This window comes from Nannospalax galili, unplaced genomic scaffold (assembly GCF_000622305.1).
Source record: "Nannospalax galili isolate Female #2095 unplaced genomic scaffold, S.galili_v1.0 scaffold251, whole genome shotgun sequence".
NCBI classification, from domain to species: Eukaryota; Metazoa; Chordata; class Mammalia; order Rodentia; family Spalacidae; genus Nannospalax; species Nannospalax galili.
In genome coordinates this window covers 213,287-240,501 of record NW_008329576.1, presented here as the reverse complement: position 1 = coordinate 240,501, position 27,215 = coordinate 213,287, and the positions used below count along the sequence as shown (strand labels likewise).

Sequence of the window (27,215 nt, the reverse complement as noted above, 5' to 3'; positions counted from 1 at the left end):
AGCCTGGTCTACATAGTGAGTTCCAGGACAGCTGGGACTACAGGGAGACCCTGCTTCAAAAAGACAAAAAAAAAATTTTTTTTTACTTCTTATTTTTACTTTTTATGTATGAGTGTATTGCAGGCATGTATGTAAGTGTCATACAGTGCCTGTGGAGGTCAGAAGAGGGTGTCGAATCCCCTGGAACTGGAGTTATAGATGGTTATTAGCTGCTCTTTCGGTGCTAGGAATTGAACATGGATCTTCTGCAAGAGCAGCCAGTGCTCTTAACCACCAAGCCGTCTCTCCTGCCTCTTCTTCTGACATTTTGTAGATGACACGGAAGCAAATGACAAGTCAGGGAGGCTCCTGAAGCTTGTTTTCAACCCTTTCTTTTCAGACTTACTGTGGTTTTTCTCTGGGACTCTTGCTGTATGGGAATGAGTAGATGCTGAGGTAGGGGTCTAACCCTGATTTCTTATGAGCTGCTCAGGCCTCCCACTTTGAATTCTCTCCTACAACCTTGCTCCCAGCCTGGCCTTTCTCTCTATCCTCTGGCCTTCTCACTGCAGCCTAGGCTGTTTTCAAATTAGCCTGTGATAGCCAAACAGAAGCAATGGGGGGTGGGAGTGAATTATGAGAAAGGCCTTTACTTGTTGAGTTCAAGGTAAGTTAAGCTCAGGGAACAGGGCAGAAAGTGAGCCCTCCTGCTGCTTCTGATGCCCTGCATCCCTTCTGGCCCAGGGGTACGAGGGCTGCCGTGGTTGTAAGCGGAGTGTTTGGTGCCCACTCCTTGACTTATCTTGCCTTTCTTTTCCCTTCTACCGTCATTTTGACAATATCCACAGAGTTGAACTTGGGCCTGAGCCAGGGCCGTGTTCCAGCTCTCATCCTTGACCTCTCCTCAACAGTGTTTTCCTGGCATCCTTTCCCTGCCTGGACCTGTCCCCACTCTGCTTCCAGCTCCTCCCAGGCATCTTTTCTAATTGAGGCGGAATCCTGTAGACATTATAAATAGCCTTCTTTCCTTTCCACCCTCCCCTCAGCGTCCTCAGGCCACTCATTTTGGAATTTTTTCTTTCTTAAGCATAAGCTGTAGAGTTTGGCTTTTCCTTTAGACCCTCACCTCAGCTTAGGACAAACGGGCAGGGTGAGACTACTTCACCGTGAGACCTAGATCCTCTGTGCAGACTTGGGCATGATCGTCTTTTGTTTATTTGTTTTGAGACAGGGTCTCCCACTGGCCTGGAACTCACTATGTAGTCCAGGCTAACGTTGAATTCCTGGCAGTCCTCTTGCCTCAGCTTTCTGAGTGCTGAGATTACAGATGTGAACTTGTGAACTGCCACGCCCAGCCATGCTGGAATCTCTCTCTCTCTTTCTCTTTCTCTCTCTTTCTTTGTGTGTGTGTGTGTGTGTGTGTGTGTGTTGTGTGTGTGTGTGTGTGTCTCGTGTATTTATATTACATTTATTATTTATTTCTTTTATTGTGTGTGTATGTGTGTGTATATATATGGAGGTCAAAGGGCAAACTGCAGGAGTTGATGCTTTCTCTCTGTCACGTGGGTTCCAGATCAAACTCAGGTGGTCAGGCTTGGCAGTAAGTATCTTTACTCACTGAGCCATCTAGACAGCCCCAGGGATAAGTCTCCTTTCAGTTCTGCCAACTGTCCCATTGTTCCAATGAGGGAACTTGGCCAGTTTCCTCCATTGACTTGGGCCTTGGGCCCCACTTCTTGTCCCTTTTCCATTTACTGGATTTCTGATCAGAGCTATGTTAGTCTAGAGGGACCTAGGAGAGGTCATTTCTCTACAGATGTCTAGCAGAAGTGTTTCTCCCTTGCCCTTGTTTTTTACATCCTTGCTGTTGGGGAACCCTTCCCTGGATCCTAGGCCCTGCTGCTGTTGTAACCTGTTTCTTCTGCCCTGGGTGGTACTCTCAGTAGAGTATGCCAGAACCATGGAAATTAGAGAGAGGTTTGAACTGACCTAATCCAACGTTTTTCAGTAGGCATCACTGACATTTTTTAGGACAGTTCTTTTTTTTTTATTTATTTATTCATTTGTGTGTGTGCGTATGCACATGAGCATTCAAGTATCAAGTGTGTACCATGGTATACATGTGGAAGTTAGAGGTCATCAGGCTTGGCAGCAAGTGCCTTTATCTGCTGAGCAATCTTGTTGGCCCAGGACAGTTTTTGGATGTCAGGACATTTAGCATTTTTTTGGTCTTTTTGAAGCAGGGTCTCCCTGTAGCCCCAGCTGGCCTGGAACTCTCTATGTAGACCAGGCTGGCCTTGAACTCAGAGTTGCACCTGCCACTGCCTCCTGAGTGCTGGGATTAAAGGTGTGTGCCACCACGCTCAGCCAGCATCTTTTAGCCTCCAAACATAAGGTATTAGTAGGCCCCTCTCTGATTCATTGTGGCTGTCCAAAATATGCCCCTGCATTTTCAAACATCTCGTGTTCTACAGAGAAGTCCCAGTGAAAAGTGAAGAGACTTTTTCACATGTCAAATAGCTAATGAGTGGGAAGAATAGGCACAGATAGTCATTCTTTCACCTATCCATGGCCTTTTTGACTGTTTAATACAGATGGTCCCTGACTTTTTTCCAACTATGATATGAGAACTGTATGCATTCAGTAGAAATAAAACTTAAGATTTTGAATTTTGAGGATTGAGTCTGTAGCTCACTGGTAGATCACTTGCCTTGCATACATGAGGCCTTTAGTTCAGTTCCTAATACTGCCAAAATAAAAGCAGATTTTAATGGCCGGGTGTGGTGGCGCATGCCTTTAATCCCAGCACTTGGGAGGCAGAGGCAGGCGGATTGCTGTGAGTTCAAGGCCAGCCTGGTCTACATAGTGAGTTCAGGTCAGCTGAGACTACAGGGAGACCCTGTCTCAAAAAGACACATACACAAAAAAAGCAAATTTTAAATTGTTATCTTTTCCAAGGGTAGTGGTATGCTGTATGGTATCTGTTGACTGGTTGACAGAAAGCTACAGCTGCCAATCAGCCACCAACATGAGGGCAAACAGCTGGCATTCTAGCACACTGTGCTGTAACTCAGGGTCAGCAGCGTCATTGTTCTCTCTTTTTCCTTTCATTTCCTTTTCTCTCTTTTTTTTTATGATTTTTTTGAGACAGGGCCTCCCTATAGCCCCAGCTGGACCGGAACTCACTATGTAGACCAGGCTGGCCTCGATCTCACAGGATCCACTTGCCTCTGTCTCCAGAGTGCTGGGACTAAAGGTGTGTACCACCAAGCCCTGCATTTAAAAAATACATTTATTTAATTTTATGTGTGTGAGTGTTTGCCTGCATTATATGTAATGTATCACATGCGTGCAATGTCTGTGGAGGCCAGAAGAGTGTGTTGGATGCTCTGGAATTGGAGTTACAGATGGTTGTTAGCCATCACAGTGTAGGTGCTAGGAACCAAACCCAGGTCCTCTGCAAGAACAACCAGTGCTCTTAATTGCTGGGCCATCTTGCCAACCACTCCCCTGACCCCCTAGCTTTTTGTTTTATTTTTTATTTTATTTTATTTTTTTATAAAATATTTTATTTATTATTTTTATTCTATGTGTGAGAGTATATTGCCTGAAGGTATGTGAGTGCACCCGTGTTGTGCAGTGCCGCAAGAGGGCTTCGGATTCCTCTGGAACTGGAGTTAAGGATGGTTCGTAGCCACCATATGGGTGCTGGGAATCGAATCCGGGTGTTCTGCAAGAGCAGTCAGTGCTCTTAACCGCTGAGTCATCTCTCCAGGCCCTATTTTTTATTTTTTTGAGATAGGTCTCACTCACACTGAAGTCTAGGCTGGCCTGATACTCCATATTTAGACCAGGCTGGCCTTGAACTCAGAGAGATCTGTCTGCTTCTGCCTCTGGAATTAAAAGTGTGCTGGGATCAAAGGCATATATCACCATGCCCAGCCTTTTGTTTTCTTGAGGCCCAGGCTGGCCTTGAAATAATCCTGCCTTTGCCTCCCAAGTGCTGGGATGATAGGTATGCACTACCACACCTGGTCTATGTGATGACTGGAGATTGAACCTGCCAGCTGAGCTATAGCCTTAATCTTAGTCCAGTCTTTTTTGATGGAGGATGTTTTCAGTTTAGGGTGGTTTCACTGGGGCATCACCTATGGTAAATGGAGGAGCATCTCCATGTGCTGATGCCTTCAGCCCAAGCCTGCCATTCTGCAGCCAGTCTTCTCTCTTTGACCCACTGCCTCATGAGATGACTCTGGAGTTTTTCTTTTTTTTTTTTTTTTAATATTTTGTTTATTATTTTTATTTTATGTGTATGCGTGTATTGCCTGCATGTAGGTAAGTGCACCCGTGTCGTGCAATGCCTGAGGAGGATGGAAGAGGTGTTGGATCCCCTGGAACTGGAGTTACGGACAGTTGTTAGCTGCCATGTGGGTGCTGGGATTTAAATTCCCAGACTTCCCTGGGAGTCTCCTGACTAGTGTCCTTAGCCAAGGCCCTTCTAGGTGACTAACTTGACTGTCTTTCTCCCAGCCCTTTCTCTTACTTTTGGGGCTCAGTAAATCTTTCTCTTCCCTTCTCAGTGGTTCTTCCCATAAAGAGTAAATTTGATTCCCGTCTCTGCTTTTCTCCCTCCAGTATTTCATTATACAAACTTTCAGAGGCACAGAAAGGTTGAGAAAAGCAGTAGTGGGAACACCGCGTGCCCACACCCTGCATTCAGTAGTTGCTAATACATAGTTGGGTTTAATTGGGCCAAGTCTCTGTACATAGACTGATGTGGCTCTTTTTGAGTGAATTCTTCCCCTGCCTTCTGTGACCTCAGTTCACCTTCCTTTTGAAGATGTTCCAAGGTCCCCTGCTCCAGAGAGCTGAGGATGTTGAAGAATTGCTGCTGCCCTGAGACCTTGTGAAGTGAGATCATGTGTGGGGAAGGTGGGGGCTGACTGTACAGCTGGAGTAGACACATTCTGTCTCTGCTTCCTGTTCATGGCTCCTGACAACTCCTTAGTGATTGCAGCAGCTTTAGTATGCAGAAGGAAGGGATCTTCTCTAGACCCAACCCACAAGGAAGCTCTGTTGGGGCCTGAGCTGGGAGCTTGCACTTGATTCCTCCTTCAACTACTGTGCCGTTAGGGCCAGCTCTCCCTGCCTGTTGAAAAGGATTAGGGTCTCTTCTGGCCAGCCAGGAAAGGAATGAGGAGAGGAGTGAGGGAGGGCATGGGATGCAGTGCCTGAACTCCAGTTATAGCTTCAATAATTGACCAGGTGGCCTGTAGTCCACTTGTGGTAGTGGTGGCATTTGAGGCCTTCAGGGAAAGGGTTCCCTCTACCCTCAGCAAAGATGCAGAGGAGAAATAGTTGGGGATGTTGCTAGCTCAGTAGTGGAATTCTCACTTAGTGTTCACAGTTCTTGGGCTTAATACCAAGCACTGCAAACATCCACCCTGGTTATTCTAAGGGTTGTTCTAATTGGAGGTACAGGCTCAGATGAAAAACCATTTCCTCTGTGATTGGTACTTGCAGTATTATCAATCCCCATTTCTTGACATAGGGGAGACAGAATGTGTTTTATCAACAGCTGGGTGTCAGTCTCCATTGATGCCCTCATCATTCACTTCATTGAGTTTTGTTTTTTTTTTAACCTGTTTTTGAAGATACAAATAGTATTATCCTCATTTTACTGATGAAGAAACTGAGGCTTACAGAGAGGTGAGTGTATCTTGTTCAAGATTAGTGACTACTGAACAATAATAGAATTTGAATTGGGGCTTTTGGGCTCTCTTTTAAACTAAGAGACAATCTGATGCACAGATCAAGGGATCAAACTCCGGATCCTGGCAAATGAGACACTAGTAGCCAAACCTCCTCTAGGTTCCTAGGAGTGGCACACATGAATTGTTCTGCCAGGAAGGTGACTTCTTGCTCTGGCCCCGGTGCTGGAAGGCTAAGGAGAGCTTGCTAGGGTCAGGAGATCAGCAGATAATTTGGGGTAGTTGCCCTAAGAGGGGTGGTTCCACTCCTGAAGTGGGCCTGTTGCTAAGGGCAGGTCACTGGAGACGTCAGTAGTCTGCCTCAGTGCTCTGTGGGAGCCGGTGGCGTGGGTTGGAGTTCCATGTCAGGGCAGGTCGTCCTTCTGGCCTCTTGGCCTTAGGAAACGTCCCCACCCTGTCCGTAGAATACAGCAGCTGACCTCTGTGGGTTGAGGCCAGGGAATGGTTGGGCTGGTTTTTCCCAAGGATCAGGATCTGGATCGACTGCCTTTTGGCCATAGAACTGGAGTACACCCTGTTTCCAATACAAGAGGCCAATTGAATAGACTGGGTGATGGGCAGCTGTGGGGTATTCCATTCTGCTCTGCAGTCCTGGGTGGAGAGAGTGGATTGTGGGCCACTGGATGAATGTGGTTACTATGTACTAGGCCACAGTCCTCCCAGCTGGCTGGGGAGAGATAATGAGCAGAGCCCAGCTGGAGAGCACATAAAGGGTTGCAGACAGAATGCAGATGGGTGAGCCTGGGTGTGGACTCTTGGTAGCTCCCATGCACCTCTGACTTTGCCCCACCTGTCCCCACTTCTTTTTGGAGAAGGGAGGATCTGGAACTGAGCAAACTGAGACCCTGTCTTCCCACTCTGAAGGGAGATGAGCAGGACCAGCTTCTACTGGAGACACCCACAGGCCTTCATGTTGGTGCAGGAAGGTGTAATTCCTTTCCTGTTCAGGCAGGAATATTGGTGGGGTAAGAAGCCAGCATCCTAAGGCTTTTTAGGGATGAGTGGAGGAGGCCCCAGGGAGTGTGTTTTTTTGTAGGGCTGCAGGGGTGGGAGAATAGAAGAAAGTCTTGAGGGACAGTTAGACTAATTAAAAGGAATTAAGGAATCTCAGGTGATGCTAGGGCAAGAGGAGATGGAGTTGAGTCATAGCCACACTATTACCATGATATCTGATAGGCAAATCTTCCTAGATTTGGGGTTGCCACCCTGTCATGCCCAGGCAGAACCATGCAGGACTTGAAAAGTCCCAGAACCCATCACTCATCTCCCTTCTCTTACCTCTGTACTTGACTCCAGCCTGAGTGAAGGCTGGGACCTGGAGGGCCTGCTGTTTGTCTTCATTTTGACCTCTTTCCTCATGTTAAATGAAGGGTTTCCTTCTGCACCTCCCTGACTCAGCAATTAATGGCTGTGTTTAAGGTGAAGTAGAAATGACCTTGAGAAATTCTGTCTGTCCCATCCAGGCAGAATTGACTTCTGAGCCAGTCTCCTTCACACAGGTATCTGATGTTGGCACCTGATTGCTGCACGTTCTCTGTCCTCGATAGGTCTCCCGAGAAGGCTGTTGGATTTCCTAGTCTCATCTTTACTTCTCCCAGGAGGGAAGGCCCGAGGGTCATTCAGGGAAGGGATTCCCCAGCTTAGAGACCCCCAGTGAGCTTCCTGGCACTGCACCTCTGGGTCACCATGCTGCTCTCAGTCTCCCAGACAGTGGCTCTTTGGGAAGGCAGAAGCATCTCATCAGGTGTCCGCTTGCTCACACTGCCACTGTGTCCTCACCATCCTTGTTCTCCCACCTGCCTAGAACTTGGGAAGAGGATCATGCCTTCACGCCTTTAGAATCCTTTCCCTTTCAACCAGGGGATTTTGTCAGACCCAGAGAACTGGTACCTAGGCTACTTTGGACCCAGTTTCCAGGGCAGTAGCCATCCACCTGACCCTTGACTCCTGGCTCTTGCCCCACAGCTACTGGAGTACTTGGGGAAGGGCAAGAGCATCGTGGATGTGGGGCTGGCCCAAGCCCGGCACCCACTCAGCACCCGTAGCCATTACTTTGAGGTGGAGATCGTGGACCCTGGAGAGAAATGCTATATTGCTTTGGGGCTGGCCCGGAAGGTGAGTGCAAGTGCTGTGTTTTAACTTGTGGAGTTGCTCAGTTTGGGATTGTTGGGATAAGGCCAGGAAGCACTGGGGGAAACCCAGGCAGGTGGCTATGGAGGAAGGCCTTTGAACTGAGGTTGTTGGTATCTGTTGTGTAAGAGGACAGACCTCATGATGAGGACACTTGAGTGTCGTGAGTGTGCCACCTGGCCTGGCTCGGTGGCCCTGGCCATGAAGCCAAGCACATTTGTCTTTCTTACTCTCCAAAGCTCTGAGATCCTGGCTGTGGACTGCCAGCCCAATTGGGTTGTAGCCTATTCTAAAAGCCACTGATTCCCAGATTCTGCCACTGCTGTCTCCTGTCCTCTTTTGTGCATAGTGACAGGTTTTCTTTTATCTTTTTGCTGCAGGATTATCCCAAGAACAGGCACCCTGGCTGGAGCAGAGGGTCTGTGGCCTACCATGCCGGTGAGAAACTGCTGGGAAGAGGACTGTGGAGAGATAGGAGTATAGGGTCACCCACTTTCCTGCTCCCTCTTACATGGTCTCTCTCCCTCCCAGACTGCTCAGGCTCTCTTCATCTCTGTTTTACCTCCCAGCCTTGAAAGTCAGGGGTGCAGGACAGGAGCGGAAAAGCTGGGCCCAAACTGGACATTCCAGGCAGGCCTCTGACTTGGTTACCTTGTGCCCTTCCTGCAGATCTGCAGATTTCTCTTTTTTTGGTCTGATTTCCTGTAGGGCTTTCTTGAGTAGAAGACTGTCTTGGTGCCTGGTCTCCCTCTTCCTCCCGCTGCCTGCTTGCTCACCCAGCCCAGGGCCCCTTTCCTTTCTTCTGAGCAGATGGACATTATGTCCTTGTTTAGAACTTGGTGCCCTGTCCTGCATGTCTCCTATCTTTGCCTCCCCCTGGGGTTGTAGAGTCAGCTCCTTAAAGTATGTGCTCTCCCCTCCCTTCAACAGATGATGGGAAGATCTTCCATGGCAGTGGTGTGGGGGACCCCTTTGGACCACGCTGCTACAAAGGGGACATTATGGGCTGTGGAATCATGTTCCCCCGGGACTACATTCTGGACAGCGAAGGTGAGTGGGATCAGGCAGCAGCCAGACTACACAGGGCACCGAATGAGTGGTACCACAAGAGTTCGTTCATGTTTCCTGTCTCTTAGGGGACAGTGATGACAGTTGTGACACAGTGATCCTGTCCCCAACTGCCCGGGCTGTCCGGAACGTCCGGAATGTCATGTACCTGCATCAGGAAGGAGAAGAAGAAGAGGAAGAAGAGGAGGAGGAAGATGGGGAAGAGATAGAGCAGGAGCATGAAGGCAAGAAGGTGGTGGTAAGTGGGGTGCTCCTTCCGGGGTCCTGGGACAGGTATGTGGGGTAGCACTTATAGTGGGGGAGGAAAAGGCACCGTCTGAGGACGCCCTCGGGTGTCTCAGGTCACAGCAGTCTGAGAGCCCAGTCTATGATCGGCCCATTTTTCAGCCATAGCACGCCCTCTTGTGGTTGCTTCCCATAATGCCACAAGGGACTCTTAGAGCCCATGCTGGGACTTGGGGGTGAGGGGCTTCAGGCCTGAGGAACTGCAGCACCACAGTGAACGGACCAGAGCCCACCCTCTTCTCTTCACTGCCAGGTTTTCTTCACCCGGAACGGCAAGATTATTGGGAAGAAGGATGCTGTTGTACCTTCTGGAGGCTTCTTCCCCACCATTGGAATGCTCAGTTGTGGGGAGAAGGTGAAAGTAGACCTGCATCCCTTGAGTGGCTAGGGGCTTCTGCACAGCTGCCCCCCTCCCTCTGCATCTCCGCTCCAGCCCTCTCCCAGGATTTGTTCACCAGCAAGCCATGAGAAGGCATCACTGTGCCCCTGCCAGCCCAGGCCCTGATCAGGCTTCATCTTTCTGACCCAGTGTCACCTTTATCATTGGTCCCTGGGCCTGAGCCCCTGGTTGGATAGGAGTGGGCCTGGAGAACAGTATTGGTATACAGGATATATTACTTGCTTTGGTTGGTGGGCACCTGGTTCCCTTTTCCCCTTACTGGTCCTCTGAGGAGTGAACCCAGCTGCTATTTGGGCAGGGCACTTTGCAGAGGGTGAAGTAGAGGAGCCTGTCCCCTATTTACCACCTAGTTCCCTTGAATTCTTTTTTGTTCCCTGTCATCATATGAGCCAGTTGCTGCTGTTTACCCCTTGGCTGGGCTAGGGGGCCTGTCTTGGCCATCTCTCTCCTTTCACTAGCTGCTGTCTTCAGACTCCTCTAGGGTCCCCATTCTTTTCCTTGAGAGATGTACCCTCCCCAGCTCAGGCACTACAGAAGGCCTGAGCCTGGCTCCCTACCTGTCCACATATAGTGTGCTCAGTACGTATGTGATGAAGGGGCTGAGGCACTGGGATGTGTTAGTTGAATGCTGTGGTTTGTCCAGAGGAGCAGCTTGGCCCTTCATTTCCCTTTACCTGCCCCATCTGCCCACCCTGTGCCCCAGCTTGCTGCTTGTACCAGTTGACTGTTTTTGCTTCAGTGTTGGATTCTAGCGCCTACGTAGATCTGTCCCCCAAACCCTCCTATCTCTTCCCCTCCTCTCTGAGCCCCTCCATGTAAGAGGGGAAGAGGAAGCAGGAGCTGTTGGTCTCAGTTTGCACAGAGTGGGTAGGGCCATAGGGAAAGGGGACGTGCTATTGTGCTGCTGGGGCTCCTTTCGGCCCTCCCTTCAGGCTCTGCACTATGATGTATGAAATGTATGTACAGATCAGAGATGTTTATACAGCCAATAAAGACGGAGTTTCCGTATTTATCAGGATGGATGAAATCCTTCCCAGTGCAGAGGGTCAGGGAAAGCAGGTGGGGACAGATGGCCCCAGGGCAGCTGAGGGTCACTATTAGACTAGCAATGGGATGTCTGCAGGATGTCTAGGCATGTCTCTAGGAGACATGAGCCTTTCATCTTCCGCAAATTGAGTATCAGCTCCTCAAAAGTTTATAGAAATTCTTTATTACACAAAAATAGACTCTCTTTTTACTCTGTTCATGTGACCCCACTCTAATCTCTGCTCAGAGGGGAAAGAGAAGAGGAGGTGACTTGCTTCCACACCTCACACCTCTCCCCCCTTCCTCCATCTGGGACCTGCAGCTGGGTGGAGCTGGCAGGGCTGTTGTCCTCCAGGACAGATGTTCTGCAGGTAGAACTGTCCAGTTGCCCGCCAGGGCTCCATTGCTGATGCCTTCTTATCCCTCACACCCATCTCTGCCATCTGCTCACATGCAAGGTCATCTCATAGGCCCATCCACTTAGCTTAGCAGGCGAGGGTGGGAAGAGCAGTGGCCCAGGCTGATGGCACTCCCACTTTCTTAGGGGTGCGCACTGGCTCCTGGGGTCTCTGGGTCCAGGCCAGGGCAGTGAGGGCTGTGGAGTGCTGGGAGGATGCAGTGCTGATGTGGGCTCAGAGCTTGTGGCCTTCTTTCATTTTCTCTGGCCCAGTAGAACTTTGGTGATGAAGGTGACAATAGCACCTGCTGGTTGATCTGGGTCAAGCTCCGCAAACAGGTGACACACATTTTCCCAGGGGCTTCCTGGCTTCTTAGCCACAAAACCAAAGATTCTACAGAGACAGAGTTAGGCTTTCAGGGATGGGCCTTCACATCCCTTCCACAGGAGGATGTTGCTGGCCATCATGGGGTGGTTCATTCCAAGGCAGGAAAGGATGATGGAAGGGTTGAGCTCATAAGGGAGACTTACTTGGAGGTGGTCCCATCTGGGTTGGTCCATCTGCAAAGGGAGAACTTTGAATAAGTGCAGCCCAGGGCACAGCTCTTGAAGGGGGAGCTGGGGACAGGGCTAGGGAAACCATAGGCAGTGAGGGGGAGTATCACCTTCGGTCCTCAGGGTCAGTGCTAGAGAAGGTGATGCTGCTCACTGGGTAATGGCGGCGAAAGAAGAGCCTGTGAGGAGCAGGTTGAAGAAGGAAAGTCACATAGAAATCCAGGTCCCCAGGCTGAAGAAGATGGCTGTGGTTCTAGTACTAGCCATTCATAGGAGAACTGGAGTTCAATCTCTAGAACCCAGTCGATGCCCGATGCCCACTTGTAATTCCAGCCTCAAAAGGCAGAAATGGGGGATCCCAGGAGTAAGCTGGCTAGCAAGACGAGCCATCCCTGTAAGCTATGGGTTTGACTGAGACCTGCCTCAAAGAATAATGTGGAAGAGCAATGGAAAAAGATTCTTGATATCAAACTTGGGCCTCCACATACACCACATACATGTGCAGGTACACCTGCACACACATGCCCACACCTCTGCAAGCATGCGTATGCACACACATGCACACCATATACACATACACATGTAAAGAAAAAGTCCAGGCCCCTAAACCCCTGCCTTGGTAGGTGTCTAGACTCACTTCCTCTGGTTGTCTGTCAGTGTGATGCCTTGGGCTGAGACCTTGAAGTGGACAACTGCTGGTGTTGGACGGGGGCTGCAGCTCAGAGCTGCAGAGCTGGCCTTGGCCACAGCTTGAGGGCCAGTCAGTGACTCTGTCTCCACTGAGGACAGGTAGAGCACACTGCAGGCTAAGGGGGCAAGAAGTGGGTCGATAAGCAAGCGTGGCTTTGCCAGCACCTGATCTGTCACCCCTAGTTGTTTACCCCACCACCACGCGCTTTCCCTGGCTGAATGTGCTAGAATCACATAGCAGTTGAGTTAGAAAGATAACTCCCAAACTGTATACACTCTATAGCTGGGAACACTGGGAGGAAGCCTGAGGATCTGTAGTCTATAATTCTTCCCTCTGCCTCAGCTCTGATTCCTATGATTGTAAACCTTGAGAACCTAGGCTATGGCCCCTTTTTGTACTCCTGCAAATATGATGCTTCCCTACCTTTGTAGATTAAATGCATCTACTGGGCCCAACACCCCCAGGCCTTTCAGTGCCTTAACAGTGCCCTGCCCTGTACCTACAATTTGCAGTATTCTTTAGGAGGCCACAGAGAGGGGAAGAGGGGGACTTCTACCTGCTCCCTGACGAAGGAGGTCTGCCGCTGTGCTCATATTGGTGGGTACTGGGACCTCTGGGGCTTCTTCCAGAGGATCTGAGAGAAATGAGGGCCATCAGGGAAGGTCAGGAGGTAGAGGCTTCCCTAGGTGCTGGAAGGCCTTGGTCACCCTTCAGGAAGGTGAAGGGGCAGGAACTCTGTATTTGATTGCAGGGGTGGTGAGAGCTAGGGAGATAATCACCCACCTTTACTGGGAATGCACAGGCAGCAGGGCAGGGAGATGGGAGAGATGGAGTGTTGAGAGACAAGGGCAGACAGGCTGCCTGTAGGGGAAGAGGGAAGAAAGCCATCCTGAGGTCCCCACAGGTAGCCCAGGCATTCCCTCCCTCCCTCCTGAGGCTCCTTCCTCCCTCCCTCAACCAACCCCCTGAAACCATCTGAGGCTCTTGCTTCTCACCGAAGTAGGGCTCGCTGGGGCAACCCTTGATTTTCACCCCCTTGGGCCCTGTCTCAATGAGGAAATGGCGGACCAGCTGTTCTGAGGGGTCTCCTGCGAGAAGGGAGGAGTGAAAGCAAGGCTTTACTGGATTCCAGACCCTCAGTTTCTCCACTCTCCTGAGTAGCAAGGGGTCTTTCCTGCTCCTCCCTCCCCTACAAGGTGTACTCCACCCCCATCACCCTGTCTCTGTAGCTTCTCCCAACTGCACTTGTACCTGCTCCCTCAGCCTTGAGCATTCTACCTTTCCAGGGTTGGGCACTGGGTGGGGGTGTAGCCACCTTCAGAGCTAGCCCATACGCTCCTTGGAATGAATGGCTGTCCCTGATCAAGAAGGCTCCAGGGTCCTTGTCTTTCAGCAGGGCAATGGCTGCAGGATGGTGGGTAGGCGTGGAGGTCAGAAGTTTACAGGTGTCTGTCAGCCCCACACAACCCTACCAGAAAGCTCCCAAGACTCTCTCCCTGACAGCTGTGGGGATGGCAGTGGTCTGGGGGACAGACTTTAAATAGGAACTTTCACAATATTTAGTTTGACATCCCAACAACCTAGAATCACCTGCTTGTTAGCAACTCAGCCAAGAGCAAGCGAGCTGAGACAGGAGGCGCCTAGGACCCCACTAGGATGAGACTTACAGCCAAGGCAGTTCCTGGAGATGGGGTGGGATGGGCACACTACCTTGTCTCCTTGATCATAGGATTGGCTTCTCACCTTGGTCACGGGACAGGTGTGGTTTGTACCAGAACTTGGATGTGTCCTGGACAAACTTGACGTTGCTTTGGCTCTCTTGTGAAGGGGGCTCTAGGAGAGGGTGGGACTCAGTTCAGACCCCAGGGCTCCCCACTGTCTCTCTGGGAGGGTGGGTTGTTTCAAGGACACTCCATCCTCTTAAGGTTCTTATACCTGGGGATTGGGTGATATCTGGGAGAGGAGAGGCAAAGGTGACATGGTGGCTGGTGCTTCTAGCTGGTGGTGATGACTGCTCTAGGCCCCATGGTCCTGGCTGTTGCCCAGGCCCTGGCAGGTGGCGTTTTTCAGGAAGTGGAGGCTGAATGGGACCATTGGTATCATAGGAGGCAGCCAGGGGGAAGGCAGGTGTAGGTGAGCTCTGGGGTGGCTGTGGGCTGGCTACAAGCCAGGGCATCTGGGTAGGCACAGGAGTGAGGGGAGACCCATCTGGGCTGTCTGGGGAGCCCCTAGGGCCCTGCCAAGGGGCATGGTGGAGTCCAGGCAGGGTGGTTGGCACAGGGCCCCGAGGACTGGCCCTGTCAGAGTGGCCCCCTGGGCTCCTTTCCTGAGGCCAGCCATTGGGTGACCTGGGTGGGGAGGTTGGGGAGAGGGGGTTAGGGCCTGCGGGCTCAGGCCTGATGGCCAGCAGCTCAGAAGCCTTTCCAGTTCTTCCTTGGACAACAGGGGGCAAGGCCTCGCCAGGACTCAGTCTCTGAGTGGGTGCCAAGGAGGGGGACCTTGTGTCCTGCTGTCGGGTGCTGTAGGAGGGAAAGGCAGATGGTCAGAGAGCCCCTCCTTTGGGCTGCCAACACCCACAGAGCATGCCCAAGCTGCCCTGACCCTCTGTGTACCTCTCCTTGCCCTGGACTGGGCTACTGGTGTGCAGGGGCGTAGAAGGACCAGACAGCTCTGAAGAGGCACTGCACTGGGCATCTTGAGGAGACTGAGGCAGAGTGCTGTGTCCACTGGGGCCCTCCCTCCAAGAAACTGGCTCAGGTGACTCTGCAGTGAGCAGGAGAGAAGGACAATGAACAAGAGCCAGCTCTTTTGTCTGGCTCAGTTCCTTCCCACCCTGTGCCCCTTTGGCTTCCCCATCAGCTGTGGAGCTGTCCTCTACCCTGGATACTTCCACTCTAGTGTACTTGCCTGTAGATGCCAAAGGTCCTGCTGAAGCCAAGTGCCCAGGTGGTGGGTACTTGTCCCTTGCATCTTTTGCAGGAATCTCATAACTCAGTTTCCTGGACTGCAGGTAGGGTGGACTGCCCGGGGAGATGGAGCCAGCCCGTGGTGAGAGAGCAGCAGGGCTGGGATACCCTCTGCCCTCATTTGGTGATCCACAGCTGTGAGGTGCCCGGCCATATGCTGGGCAGTAGCTGGGAACTGCTCCTCCATAGCCATAGGTCACCAAGGCAGGGTACCCTGGGTGCCCATACCTGCCTTCAGAGCACACGGCATAGGAGCAGCCCTCGTGCCCTTCCTCGCCCACCTTGGATGGTTTCAGGCAGCTGTAGTCAGGCATTGGGGCATGGTGATGCCCACAGGTAGGCACCAGCAGAGGCAGTGGGTGTCCAGGCCGCACTTGGTGCAGGAGAGGCTTGCCTGCCTCACTGGCCCACCCTTCTCCAGCTTCCCTCTCCAGTCGCAGTCCATACAGGGCTGCTGTGGGCAGTACCAGCTTCTCCTCACAGGCTGGACATGAGCATAAGGCAGGTACTCCAGGGTCCTCCAGAATCACCACTTCCCGGTAGCCTGCTGAGTGGTAGCCAAAGTCCCCATTGCCTGGTTTTCCCAGCTCAGGTGCATAGGGGTATGGCCCTTCTGACAGAGATCTGCAGAGGCGTCTCTTCTCCATAGAGGCTTCTATGTAGCCTTGGGATGGGCCCTCATAGCCCCCATAGGGTAGTCGCCGTCTCTCCAGGGTTCCCTCAGGCCGGTAGTAGCCCCCATTGGGGACCCCACAAGGCTCTCGGTAGCCCTGGCGGCATGAGCAGTGGCGACTGAGGCCAGGCCTGTGGCTTGAATACATCCCAAGGTGCAGGCCTCCACCCACAGGGGGCTGCTCTTCATCATCTAGGATGGCTGTCTCTCGTCCAGCTCCCCGGCCTCCGCTGGCCACCCCACAGCCTCCCAGGAGACGGTCCAGCTCCTGCCGTTCAGCAGCTGTTGGGGGTGGCCGGCCAGGGGACTCTGCAGTGGGTTCTGGGGTCAGCGTGGATGAATGGCCAGAATCACTGCTGACAGAGAGCATGGGTGGTGGGTGTGGCTCTGGAGAGGGCGCTGGCAGGGTCTGGCGGGGGGCTCTCTGCACCTGAGCATAAGGACTGCCATCCAGGGGGCCACGTGTGTGGGCCAAGGAGCCTGAGTAGAGAAGACGAAGGTTCATGAGTGGGAACAGCACTGGAGACTCCAGTGTGCCTCTCTCAACCCCATGCCACAAAGCTGGGCCTCCCAACTAGCTCATCCCTTGCACACACCATCCATACTGTCTTCATGGTGCTGGTTGAAATTCTCATACGAGTCCCAGCGTACAGCAGGCTCTGTGGTATTATAGTCCACAGAGATGGATGGGTCATTCCGTGGGGTGTTGCCTGTGGAAACGCCCAGGTGTTAAGGCATAGGGGACACAAACCTTCAGGCCCCCCTCCAGCTCCCATTCTTACCTTTGATCTTCTCAGGGCTGGAGGAGAAGACAAACTCCACTGAGGCTTGGAAGGGGAACCGCTCATCTGTGGGGGAGGGGGTGGTGAGGAACCAGGCCCTGTTGGTACCCCCTTTCTGCCTATCAGTTCACTGGCCTCTGACTTACCAGTCCAGGCTTCATCCAGTTGGTCCTTGGGGAAGGTGAGCCGTGGTCCATGGATGGTACATGTGTGAAACTGAACTCGGAACACAAGGGTCCGGTCTGCCCCTTGGCCACCCTTGTGATAGCAGGTTACCTGGAGGAGGGCAGGAGGCTGGGGGTCAGGCCTTGATGTCCATTTTGCTTCTTCTGTGCCTTTACCCTAAGGACTGTCTAGTCACAGCTCATACTCTGTCCCAACCTCAAGGTGACTTCGGGTGGTGGGGATTCCCTTTTGGCCCTCCAATCCAGCTTGAACTGATGACTTTTTAGGTGACTGTGTGGCTGGAAGTTTCTCCCTTCCCACCATCCCCATCCCTAGGATTCTTCTTGTTGCTATGATCCCTTACCATGACATCGCCTTTGAGGAGAAGGGCTGGCTCCAGGCTGATGCAAAGCTGCTGGGGCCCAGGGCCTGCAATGTGACTGTGGGCACAGAGAAGGCAGGGACAAGTCAGAGGCATCCAGGGAGGGCACAAAGGTGGCTACGCACAGTCAGGTTGTAGGGATTGTCTGAGCCTCTGGCTGTCAAATGGGTTCCAGCGGGGTGAGGAATTAGCTTTCAGGTGCAGTAGCTAGAACCAGAAGGCCAGGCCCGGGAGGCTGGGAAAGCAGGTACCCAATAGGCAAGGGAGGCCTTGACAAGCAGGCAGGTGTTGGGCGTGGGAACACAGTACTCACTAGACTCCAGATGTGTAGACCAGCTGCATAGACTGGTAGATCTTGAGGAAGGGCTGGAAGCCTGGAAGGGTGGAAGAGGACATGAGGGGTATGGAGTGTAGTGGGAGGTGGCTGTCCCTGTAAAATACATCTCAGATGGACTCACCTGTGTTGGGCTCAAAGGCTGGCAGCATGGGCACAAACACGTAGTGCAGGAAGACAGGGCTGCTGTTCATTCTGATGGAGCCAGACAGCAGCCCGCTGAAATAGCTAACATACCTGGACAGGGAGTGTCAAGGAGAGCGTCAGCCACTTCCTCTAGAGGGTGCCCTGCAACATTTCTGCAATGCGTACTTTCCACCTCACCTAGGAAGGCCTCCCCTTCTCAGCGTTGCTCTTTCACCCTCTACCATCTAAACCCCATCATTCTCGCTGCCTCAGAGGTCTTGTATGTGCTGTCCCCTCTGCCTAGAATGCTCTTCTCCTAGACTTCTGCTTCCTAGAGGCCGGCCCTGCTTGTCCGCAAGTCTTCTTAATCACAAGGCTCTGCTTCATTTTCTTCATAGACCTTATCAACAGCTAGAATGACCTAGTCTATTTCCGCATGGCTTCTTGTCTTCCACTCCACTAGCGTGTGAATGCCACAAGAGCCTGACCTTGCTTGTTCTGAATTCCCAGAGCTTGGCACAGTGCCTGGCTTCCCTAGGCATTGTGGGATTCAGGTGTGCTGCCTGAGCCAGAGAATCAGTCCTCCCCCCACTGGGCAGCTCACCGGCGCTGGGAAGGCTGCAGTTCTGTGGCCACCTTGTCCTCACAGAATTTTCTCATGGTGAGAGTAGCCAGTGCCTGGTCTGCCCTGGGGAGAGCAGCGCCGGGGGGTTGGTTTAGGGACCAGTTCTATCCTAGCTCCCCATGTCTAAGCCCTAGGGAAGGGACCCTGGGAAACCCTGGGACCCCCCCTCAGTCTGGAGGGAGCCAGCCCTCAATGGTGGTTAAGAGAACTAGAAGCTCCACAGCATAGTCACTTTCCTAGTTGTAGGACCCCAGGCAATTGTTCCCTGAGCTTTACTTTTTTCATCTGTAAAATGGGACAGTAAGGCAATGTGATTGATGGGTTGAGTTGTGTCCCTCCCCCAGAGAAATGTACCTCAAATAAGAAATCTCTACAGATGTGATTAGTTAGGTTAAGATGAGATCATGCAGGAGCAAGTTTGGCCCTTAATTCAGGGTGACCAGTCCTTAGAAGAGGAGACAGAAACAGATGCACAGAGAGAACACCGTATGATGACTGAGGCAGAGGTTGCAGTGATGCTGCTGCAGGCCAAGAACTGGCAAGAATTGCCAGCCACCACCAGAAGCTGGAAGAGGCAAGGAAGGAGTCTGCCCAGAGTCACAGAGAGAGCAAGTCCCTGCTGACACCTTGATTTTGGACTTTAGAACTCTGAGACAATCATGTTATATTATTTTAAGCCAACTAGTTTGTGGCATTTTGCTATCACAGCTCTAGGAAACTAACCCAGCCCATCTGTTAAAGAGTTCTGGGAAACAAGTGGAAAATGGAGGTGACAACATCAAGCTCATAATGAGGGGCTCTCTGACCAAAGAAGGAGGCTCAGACAGGGCCAGAAGAGGAAGGACCATTGGAAGGGGAACAACTCACCCTGCAGAGATCTTGCTGTAATGCATATAGGCAGAGACAATGACCCCGAGCTTCCCCTTGCTCCCCTGAGAGACAGAGAAGCACGGTTGGATGGCCTGTGGGTCCCAGGCTAGGTGTTGCCCCAGCTAAGTGACCCCAAGGTCCCAGTCCACCTTGCAGTATAGCACAACCACATGCTGAGGGTCAGCACTGAGCCACGTCTCCATGGCTTTGCAGATGGAACACAGCTTGTCCAGAGGTGGGGCATGCAGCTCAGGCCAGCCGAAGTCCTGCACCTGGGGAAGTACAAAGCACACCTGTGGAGGTGACCAGGAACAGAGCCATGGACTGCAGGGCAGGGAAGACAGGCTAGATCGACCTGGGTGGCTCAAGTATGTCTTATATAGGAGGACTTAAGAGTGAAGTGGCCATTACTACTAAAAGGGGTCTTCTGGGTGGGGTTGGCTCAGCTGAATGGCCAGACCCGTAGGCCAGTTTCCTCTTACCTTAGGATTCAGGCGGGTAAGGTCATGCCTTTTCTCTGAAAGGTTGAAGAGCTGAAATAAAGGGAGAAATTAGATGAGGCTGACTTCAGACAAGCAGCCGAGCTGAGGGTGGACCCTCAGTAAGAATCTAGCTCTAGGACAGGGAGATTGTGAAGCTGGGCTCAGCTGTCACAGACCAGTGGGCAGCCAGCCAGGATTCACTGCTGACAGGACTCCAGCCAAGGCCTGGCCTCGTCTCGGCCCCGCCCCTGTACAGTGGCCCCTCCCCTAGCGACCTCATTCCCCGCCCCCATGACGTCACACAGTAGCCTCGCCCAGCTGCATCTTCCAGCCTTTTAATTGGTTGACTCTCGCCGTTTGACCCCGCCCCTCACCAGGTACTTGTCGCGGTGCTTGGATTGCAGCACGTGGGCCAGCTCGCGCAGGTGGGCCCGGTGTCGCTGCTCGTCTGGCCGCGCGGGGAAAGCTGCAGCCAAGATGCGCTCCGTCACATAGGTGAGGTCCAAGTCCCAGCGACGCTCCATGAGTGGGTCAAGGCTGAAGCTCCTGGGGGAGACGGCAGATTTTAGGGAACAGAGAAGCAGACGGAGCACTCCAGGAAGCCAGTGGGATGGGAGGGGATCTGACGAGTTCACGAAGGCCTGCTGGGTCCTGAGGGTGTGTGGGTCTGGAGGGGCGGATACTGCTTGTGGAGCACTGTTCCAGGGTGTTTTATTGGGGGCACTGCCATGAACTGTTGGGGGGGGCAGTGGAAAGTGGCCACGTGGAATCACCCCAGCGCTCCCACTCACCTGGGCAGAGTGCTGCGCTGCTTTGAGTGGTTCAGAGACTTGGTAGAGCCCTTGTGGAGGGAGAAACCGTGCATGGATCTCTTTGGATACATCTCTTCTAGGCTTCTCAGCCCAAAGTTCCACATACTTTTGTCCTCAGGAAAGAACTAGTGCCTCCCCCGCATTCCCCCCCTTATTCCCCCCTCCCCCTCGGGTCCCCAGCATCCCTTACCAGGTGCTCTATGCGCCTTACTGGGGCGGTGTTTCGCCTCTAGAGGGAGGAGGTGGGAGAGGAAATGGGAGTGGTTAGGGCTGAGACAAGGACCAGTCTGGACCTCAGGGACTGGGAGGGAAAGTCAATGTCCACTTCCTGGGGGAAAAGAGAGGACTCCAGCACCCCCCCCCCCATAGACCCTAGGGGACAACAAAAGAGTTGAGCGCGCAAACACCTTTTTTCCCCAATCAGCGTCCCTTGTGGAGGGAGAAACCGTGCATGGATCTCTTTGGATACATCTCTTCTAGGCTTCTCAGCCCAAAGTTCCACATACTTTTGTCCTCAGGAAAGAACTAGTGCCTCCCCCGCATTCCCCCCCTTATTCCCCCCTCCCCCTCGGGTCCCCAGCATCCCTTACCAGGTGCTCTATGCGCCTTACTGGGGCGGTGTTTCGCCTCTAGAGGGAGGAGGTGGGAGAGGAAATGGGAGTGGTTAGGGCTGAGACAAGGACCAGTCTGGACCTCAGGGACTGGGAGGGAAAGTCAATGTCCACTTCCTGGGGGAAAAGAGAGGACCCCCGCCCCCCCCCCCCCATAGTCCCTAGGAGACAAGAACAGTTAAGGGCTCAGACACTTCTTTCAGCTCATGACTGACCAATTACCACAATGCTCTCAGTTCTAGGTAACCTGGGAACCCTCTCTAAGACTACCAGACCTCTGGACACCCAGTCAGGCTCCTTGCCTTCCCTGCCCCATTCCAGAGCACACTCACCAGCTCCGCAGGGGGCAAGGCCTGACAGGACGAAGTCACCTGGAAGATGGGAGTAAGGGGCTGAGCTGGTGAAATGGGGTCCCTGGCTTGAGGAAGGTGGAGGGGCTGTTAGCTGATGAGCACAGGCTCCAGCTGAGGTTCCTCTATTTAAGGGAGCCTTGCTTCTGGCCCCTCAGTCCCCCACCCCTTAGGCCCCCTACTTGTTTCTCTTGGCTTTCAGCCCCCTGCCCACACAGACCCCCATTCATCCAGCTACAGGACAGGAGTTATATATAAAGCCATGAAGGCAGGCCATGGCCAGGGGTGGACACTGGCCTCTTTCACCGGGAGACCCCGCCCCTGGGCACACAGCTTCCTTAAGCTAGCTTGAGGCCGTGGGACCTGAAGGAGGAGGACCAGGAACTTTCTTAGAGATGGGGCTGGTTCAGGTTCTCACTTGACAGTGGGTATTACCTACAGTGTATACCTAGAAAGGCCCAGCCCTCCCAGCACCCAGGACAAGTAAGGCCTACTCAGGCTTCCTGAAGAGGACCCTCCCCTAGAGGGAAGGTACAACCCATCCGGGTGCTTGGTCTCTGAAATCCTGCTCCCTCGCCACCTACCCCACCCTTCCTCCTCCTCATTCTCCTCCTCTTCCCCCACCCCCATCCTTTTGCCAGCTGCAGCCTGGGCACAGCACCAAGACAAACGCTGCTTCACTGTCCACCCTCCTGGGCCAACCCTCCAGGGGTGGAGTAGGGTAGTTCTTAAAGGGCCCAGCACAACAACCCTGGAAGGGGTCTCCAGGAACGACAGGGAAAGGGGTGGAAGGTCCATGCTAGTGTGGAGGGAGACGCCTGTTTGGGGAGGAAGAAGCACTCCAGCCCCATCAGATAGGACCAGATACCCACCTTTGCTTCACATTTTCTGTGTGTGGCCACCTTGCAGACTAGAGAGAGGAAAGGGAGGAGAGGGTAAGTTAACAGAAGCCTATGGGGGCAGTAAAAGGGGGTGTCCTCTACCTCCTCAGGCCCTGAAAGCCAACCCTGGAGCTCTAGGACCCACCCGGTACTGGACTGCTGGAACTGGGGAGCAGGGCCGGGTAGGGAGCCAGAGGCTATGCCCTAGTATGAAAGCAGGTGAGGAGGGAGAGGAAGGAAAGCCCCTTGTCACAGGTCATGAGAAGGTGATGGAGAGTCATGATTCTTGGGCTATGGCAAGGTGGATGTTGTGGGGAGGGAGGGCTGCTGGAAGGTGCCTGGTGGGGAGTACCAGGTATCAGCTTTGGCCTTGTGAGCTGGCCTGCTTTTGGAGCCATGCAACACGGTGGTGCTGAGTCACAGGGCAGAGCACCTCACCTCGGCATGAGACGCCGGTCCCATCGATGGTCACCTTACACACTGCACACACTGGAGCTTTCTTCCGGAAAACCTTCTCTCGGAAGCTGTGTGGTTCTGTTTTTCTGGGCTGTAGGTGGAGGGATAAACACCGAGAGGTATGAGTTCCCAGTGGCCCCATTTCCAGGACTGGGCAGGAACCTTGCCTTAGAACTGGGCTGCTTTCCTCTTCTCCATCCTAAAACCTCCAAACTCTAGAACATACTTGGCCGCAGCTGTTTCAGGGTAGTCATGGGGCCTGTCCTCTACAGGGCTTGGAATGTGACCCTTTGCGTCACCTTGGCTGGGTCAGCTCCTCCCTAAGGATCACTTAGGCCACTCACGTGGCCCTGCTATGTGATGCCCTTGTCACTGTCACCTCAAATGTGAGGGCTTTCCTCCTGGTGGAGTGGGGTAAGCGGCTTTCCTCCTGGTGGAGTGGGGTAAGCTCTGACTCTTCTATCTTGCCCTCTCCAAATGATGCCTGTGTGTAGTGAGCTGGCAGTCCAGGCACACAGGCAACATCACCTAATACCCAGACTGGCCTGAGCCAGTCCTGAGACCCTGGCTCCCAAAGTTCCATGCTCCAGGCAGCTGACATATCTCCCTCCCCCATGGCCAGAACAACATGTTTACTCTTTGTGCATTGAGGCGCAGGCAGGCAGCAGTTGGATAAGAAGGGGGTGGCAATGTTGGAGGGAGGAATGACAGTGGGGACAGAAGTGTAGCTGTCTCGCTGCCTCTGCATGTCTTGAGCTCCTCCCCTGAGGTTCCATTAAGATTCAAGCATTGAATGACAGAGGTGGCCAGGTGCCTTTTGTATTCCCTGCCCACCCAGAGGTACAGTGAGGCCAGAGGCTAGGTGGCCTTGTGTTGCCCAGGTCTATCTTAGTCCCCTCCCACTGAAGAGTCCCAATGTGATTTCCATCCTTCCCACCCCCATTCACCACTCCAAAATTTCCCTCCTGACTGCCTCTCTAGGACCCACTTCTCTAGGTTTAAGCTCCTGCTGCTCTCCTCCCCTCTCTGGATCTGCCCATCATAGGGTCAATTTATGTTCTCAGAGCTGTTCTGAAGGCAGAGAGAGGAAAACGGAGGGGAGGATGATGACAGGAGCATTTCTGGTCCCTTGACTGTTCTTAAAACACTTCTGATCTGGAGATGGGACCCACCAGGTCACTTGAGTGCACTTGGTGATAATGACCTCCCATTTAGAGTGCCTGGAGCCCTGGCCCCTTCCTGCCTTTTCTTGCCTTCTTCCCATTCTTTTTCCCTCAAGCTTCCCCAGTGGGCAGTTAGGACAGCCTGAGCTCTGGGCCCTGCCCCAGGGCTCCTGAACTGTGCTTGTTATAGTCCTATGGTGAAATGGACCTGGAGCTCAAAAAGTTGAAGGGACAAGAACCCCCAGGGCTAGCTGAGGCTCCAGCCAGGAGATGGGTAGAGAAGTCAAAACAGATAGCAGGGTTCACTCTTCAGAACATCTGCTACTCACACTGCCATCCCAGCCACCCCAGGGGATGCTGAGCCAGGGAAAGGGGCAGGCAGAAGAGGCTGAGTGGGAAGAAGGACCAGACTGCCTGGCCTCTCCCCCTTGCCCACACCTCCACCCTGCCCCACCTTTGCCCAACTAGTGGGCACTCCTACCCTGCTGTTGGCCCGGCTGCTGTCCCTCCTCCCCAGAGCTCTGAGCAACCTTTCCACCGGGCCGCTGGACTTCATGGTGTCTGGCTGTCTGGGCTCTTGGCTGTGGGGCCTGAACAATGCTGGGGCCTGGCCTGGGGCTTCCTGGAAGCAGCCTGGCGGAGGCAGCAGCTTCCCTTGGGCGGAGGGGAGGCTGTCTGGTTGGTGTGAGGAGAAGCCTGGCCCTGGAAGTGGAGGGAAGTGCAGGCGGGAAGGGGGCAGGTCGCTGCTCCAGGAAGTGGTGCGGGGAGAGGATGTGGGGGAGGCCAGGAGATCAGATTCCCAGGATCTACCCTGCTGGGAGTGTCAGCCTAGATCTTTGGCTCCCTCTTCCCCTCTAGAGGGGTCTCCAGTGAGGTGGTCCACTCTATGCTAGGGTCTGCAGGGATCTGTGGCCCTGAGATCTAGTCCTGGAATTGGCCCTTAGTGGGGCAGGGGGGTGGGAATTCAGGTCTCAGGGCAGGGCTCTAGGGCTAGTGGGGAACACTGTGTCCCCAGCCAGTCTCTAGCCTGAAGTCTCATAGTCTCCCTTGGGACTTCCCATAAGGGAGGGTGTGGAGCTGGGAACCATTACCAGTACCCCTGGTAGCTCTGGACTTAGGATCATTTTTTTGTTTCTTTGGAGACAGGGTCTCCCTGTAGCTGCAGCTGGCCTGGATCTCAGAGCTCTGTCTGCTCCTGCCTCCGGAATGCTGGGATTAAAGGCTACCATGCCCTGAAGGACTCAGGAATCTTGAAGTGAGGGAAAGTGGGAATGAGGGCCAGGTTCCTTGTCAAGTGGGGAAGGGATCATGTACTGCCCCTCTCAAGGTCAAATTTCCAGCCATAAGGCCTAACTGCCCACAGGCAACCCAAGGCACTTTGAGGCTCCTGAGGACCCTCAGCTTCTCTACTCCAGATAGATACAACCCCAGTCTCTGGCTTAGTCCCCATTCCTGCAATTGAGGTGTTGCCCCAGACCCTAGGCCCCTACACCTGGGCCCCCCAACTCAAGCCTGAGCACTACCTTCATGGTCCTTCTGGGCCTGGCTCTCCTTCCTCTGGCTGTCCCCAGCCTGAGGACTGGACAGGAGGCCCCCTCCTAACACACACTCCACCCCTGAGAAGGGCCTCCTGCTTCCCTCCTGGGAACAGGGCCAACTTCCTGTCCCAGAAGTCAAGGGAAGGAGGTAGATAGGGACTTGGAAAAGGGGAAATAATCTTCCTAAAACACAAGGGTCAATGGCCTGGGGGTCCTCAGTCCTAACCCTGGACAGAAGTCCTTTGGAATGCTGTAGCTCTAGCTGTCACTTGAAAGAATGTACAACCCTGCCCTCCTCATTTGCATGGTATTTACTGAATGTCCTAGGGCTCATGCAACTTCCTCCAGCCCTGGCTTCTCCCACTGGGTCCCTTCAAACTCCCTCCTCTGCCTTATGCCCATCCTGATGAAGGGCTGATATAATCCTTCATTCTGGACCAAGCCCCACTTTGGGAGGACACTTGGGACACTTTGGAAAACCTGGATTGGAAGTAGTCTGAGGCCTCTCCCTGGAAGCTCCAGGTCTCTAGGCTATAAAGGCAGTTTCCTGGGTACCTTGGCCACAAGATGGCACCTGAGTAGCAAGGCTTGGGCTCCCATTCTGTAACTGGAGAGGGGCACTGGCTTTGTAATCCCCCAGCCCTGGCTGTGTCCCAGGACATTGCAGTGGGCAACTGGGCCTGGCCTGATTCAGCACCCAGCCACACTGGAGGAGATGGGTCACTGTGGTGGCTGAGGGTGGCTTCCCCCACCCAGTTTCTTCCCCTGCTCCTATGGCACAAGGCTCCACTTCTGCCTGGCCTGAGACTGAAAGTCTCCTCCTTTGGAACAGGCCCTCAGACAGCTTCTGATCTCACTGGTCTTACACTGCCCACCCAGACCCAGCAAGAAGTGTCCATGGAGTGCTCATTCACTAAGTACAGTGCTGGCTGTGTCTTTGAGTCTCTCTCCACGGTGGTGAGTAGAGTACCTCTGAAGGGAGATGGCCTGGGAGGTGGGGCAGTTGAAGGCATCATCAGATCTCTTGGATCTTCAGCTCCCCCACCCCCCAACCTGGAATATTCCAGAGCCTTTTACCCTCTCCCCAGCCGGGCCCCCCCTCACTCTGAAACCTTGGGTTTGTTTGGAGAAACCCCTCCACCCACACACACCCCCTTCCTGGAAATAGCTGTGGTTGGATGAGAGGATGGGAGCCTGGCCACGGAGGAGTGAGGCCCTGGGAAGGCGAGGGAAGGGAAGGGAGGTGGAGTGCATGGCTGTGCTCAGACGATCTAGGGGGTCCAGGCAGGGCAGACGTAGGAGCCGTTTGGGAGGGCTGGCGAGTCATCACTGTCCCAGATAGGGTTCAGGAGAGAACACTTGCACGCACTCTGCCAGTCCAGGGCTCTTGGGTACAAAGTAAGCTTGTCGCTCTAGCTGCGTGGTCGGACCATGCAGTGGGATGAACGCCGGAGACTGGGAAGCCGCCGTGGCCCGAGCCAGTGGGACCACGGCAGTGTTCCGCCCCCTGGCTACTTTTCGGATCTCCGACTGCCCCTAACTCACCGCAGCGGGGGGAGGGCGGATACTGGCCTAAGCCCTGGGCTGCAGTCCCCTGCGGCCCTAGACCCTCGGCACCCTGCGCCCCCTGGCGCCCGCCCCCGAGCGGACAGCACCCTGTGACGCAGAGGCCGCCGCCCGCCCTCCCGCCCCTCGTG

General features: G+C 53.5%; 2 protein-coding genes across 6 annotated transcripts in view; one reads left to right on the top strand and one right to left on the bottom strand.

The window, feature by feature from the left end:
- Positions 1 to 10,645, top strand: part of Spryd3 (SPRY domain containing 3) — a 19,973-nt gene extending 9,328 nt beyond the window's left edge. For both annotated transcript variants that reach the window (XM_008838389.3, XM_008838380.3), the window contains exons 7-11: positions 7,716 to 7,865; positions 8,261 to 8,318; positions 8,811 to 8,930; positions 9,017 to 9,186; positions 9,487 to 10,645. In XM_008838389.3, the coding sequence (XP_008836611.1) occupies positions 7,716 to 7,865; positions 8,261 to 8,318; positions 8,811 to 8,930; positions 9,017 to 9,186; positions 9,487 to 9,621 (633 nt within the window). In that variant the 3' untranslated portion in view covers positions 9,622 to 10,645. The remainder of the gene's footprint in view (positions 1 to 7,715; positions 7,866 to 8,260; positions 8,319 to 8,810; positions 8,931 to 9,016; positions 9,187 to 9,486) is intronic.
- A 177-nt stretch (positions 10,646 to 10,822) lies between these two features.
- Tns2 (tensin 2) overlaps positions 10,823 to 27,215 on the bottom strand; it is a 19,516-nt gene continuing 3,123 nt past the window's right edge. Inside the window, exons 1-29 of one of the 4 annotated variants that reach the window (XM_008838431.2) lie at positions 24,462 to 24,820; positions 22,800 to 22,908; positions 22,353 to 22,390; positions 21,463 to 21,501; positions 21,110 to 21,148; positions 20,499 to 20,548; positions 20,082 to 20,253; positions 19,708 to 19,758; positions 19,375 to 19,497; positions 19,223 to 19,287; positions 18,335 to 18,418; positions 17,729 to 17,841; positions 17,584 to 17,644; positions 17,253 to 17,328; positions 16,870 to 16,999; positions 16,724 to 16,789; positions 16,538 to 16,651; positions 15,210 to 16,421; positions 14,915 to 15,065; positions 14,238 to 14,821; positions 14,046 to 14,135; positions 13,581 to 13,706; positions 13,298 to 13,390; positions 13,086 to 13,163; positions 12,859 to 12,936; positions 12,249 to 12,417; positions 11,722 to 11,790; positions 11,588 to 11,617; positions 10,823 to 11,450 (exon numbers count right to left, since the gene is read on the bottom strand). In XM_008838431.2, coding sequence (XP_008836653.1) covers positions 11,312 to 11,450; positions 11,588 to 11,617; positions 11,722 to 11,790; positions 12,249 to 12,417; positions 12,859 to 12,936; positions 13,086 to 13,163; positions 13,298 to 13,390; positions 13,581 to 13,706; positions 14,046 to 14,135; positions 14,238 to 14,821; positions 14,915 to 15,065; positions 15,210 to 16,421; positions 16,538 to 16,651; positions 16,724 to 16,789; positions 16,870 to 16,999; positions 17,253 to 17,328; positions 17,584 to 17,644; positions 17,729 to 17,841; positions 18,335 to 18,418; positions 19,223 to 19,287; positions 19,375 to 19,497; positions 19,708 to 19,758; positions 20,082 to 20,253; positions 20,499 to 20,548; positions 21,110 to 21,148; positions 21,463 to 21,501; positions 22,353 to 22,390; positions 22,800 to 22,908; positions 24,462 to 24,536 — 4,224 coding nt within the window. In that variant the 5' untranslated portion in view covers positions 24,537 to 24,820 and the 3' untranslated portion in view covers positions 10,823 to 11,311. Of the gene's footprint in view, positions 11,451 to 11,587; positions 11,618 to 11,721; positions 11,791 to 12,248; positions 12,418 to 12,858; positions 12,937 to 13,085; positions 13,164 to 13,297; positions 13,391 to 13,553; positions 13,707 to 14,045; positions 14,136 to 14,237; positions 14,822 to 14,914; positions 15,066 to 15,209; positions 16,422 to 16,537; positions 16,652 to 16,723; positions 16,790 to 16,869; positions 17,000 to 17,252; positions 17,329 to 17,583; positions 17,645 to 17,728; positions 17,842 to 18,334; positions 18,419 to 19,222; positions 19,288 to 19,374; positions 19,498 to 19,707; positions 19,759 to 20,081; positions 20,254 to 20,498; positions 20,549 to 20,709; positions 20,749 to 21,109; positions 21,149 to 21,462; positions 21,502 to 22,352; positions 22,391 to 22,799; positions 22,909 to 24,461; positions 24,821 to 27,215 lie in introns of those variants that run through there. The other 3 variants (XM_008838414.3, XM_008838405.3, XM_029566191.1) reach the window with 3 other exon arrangements.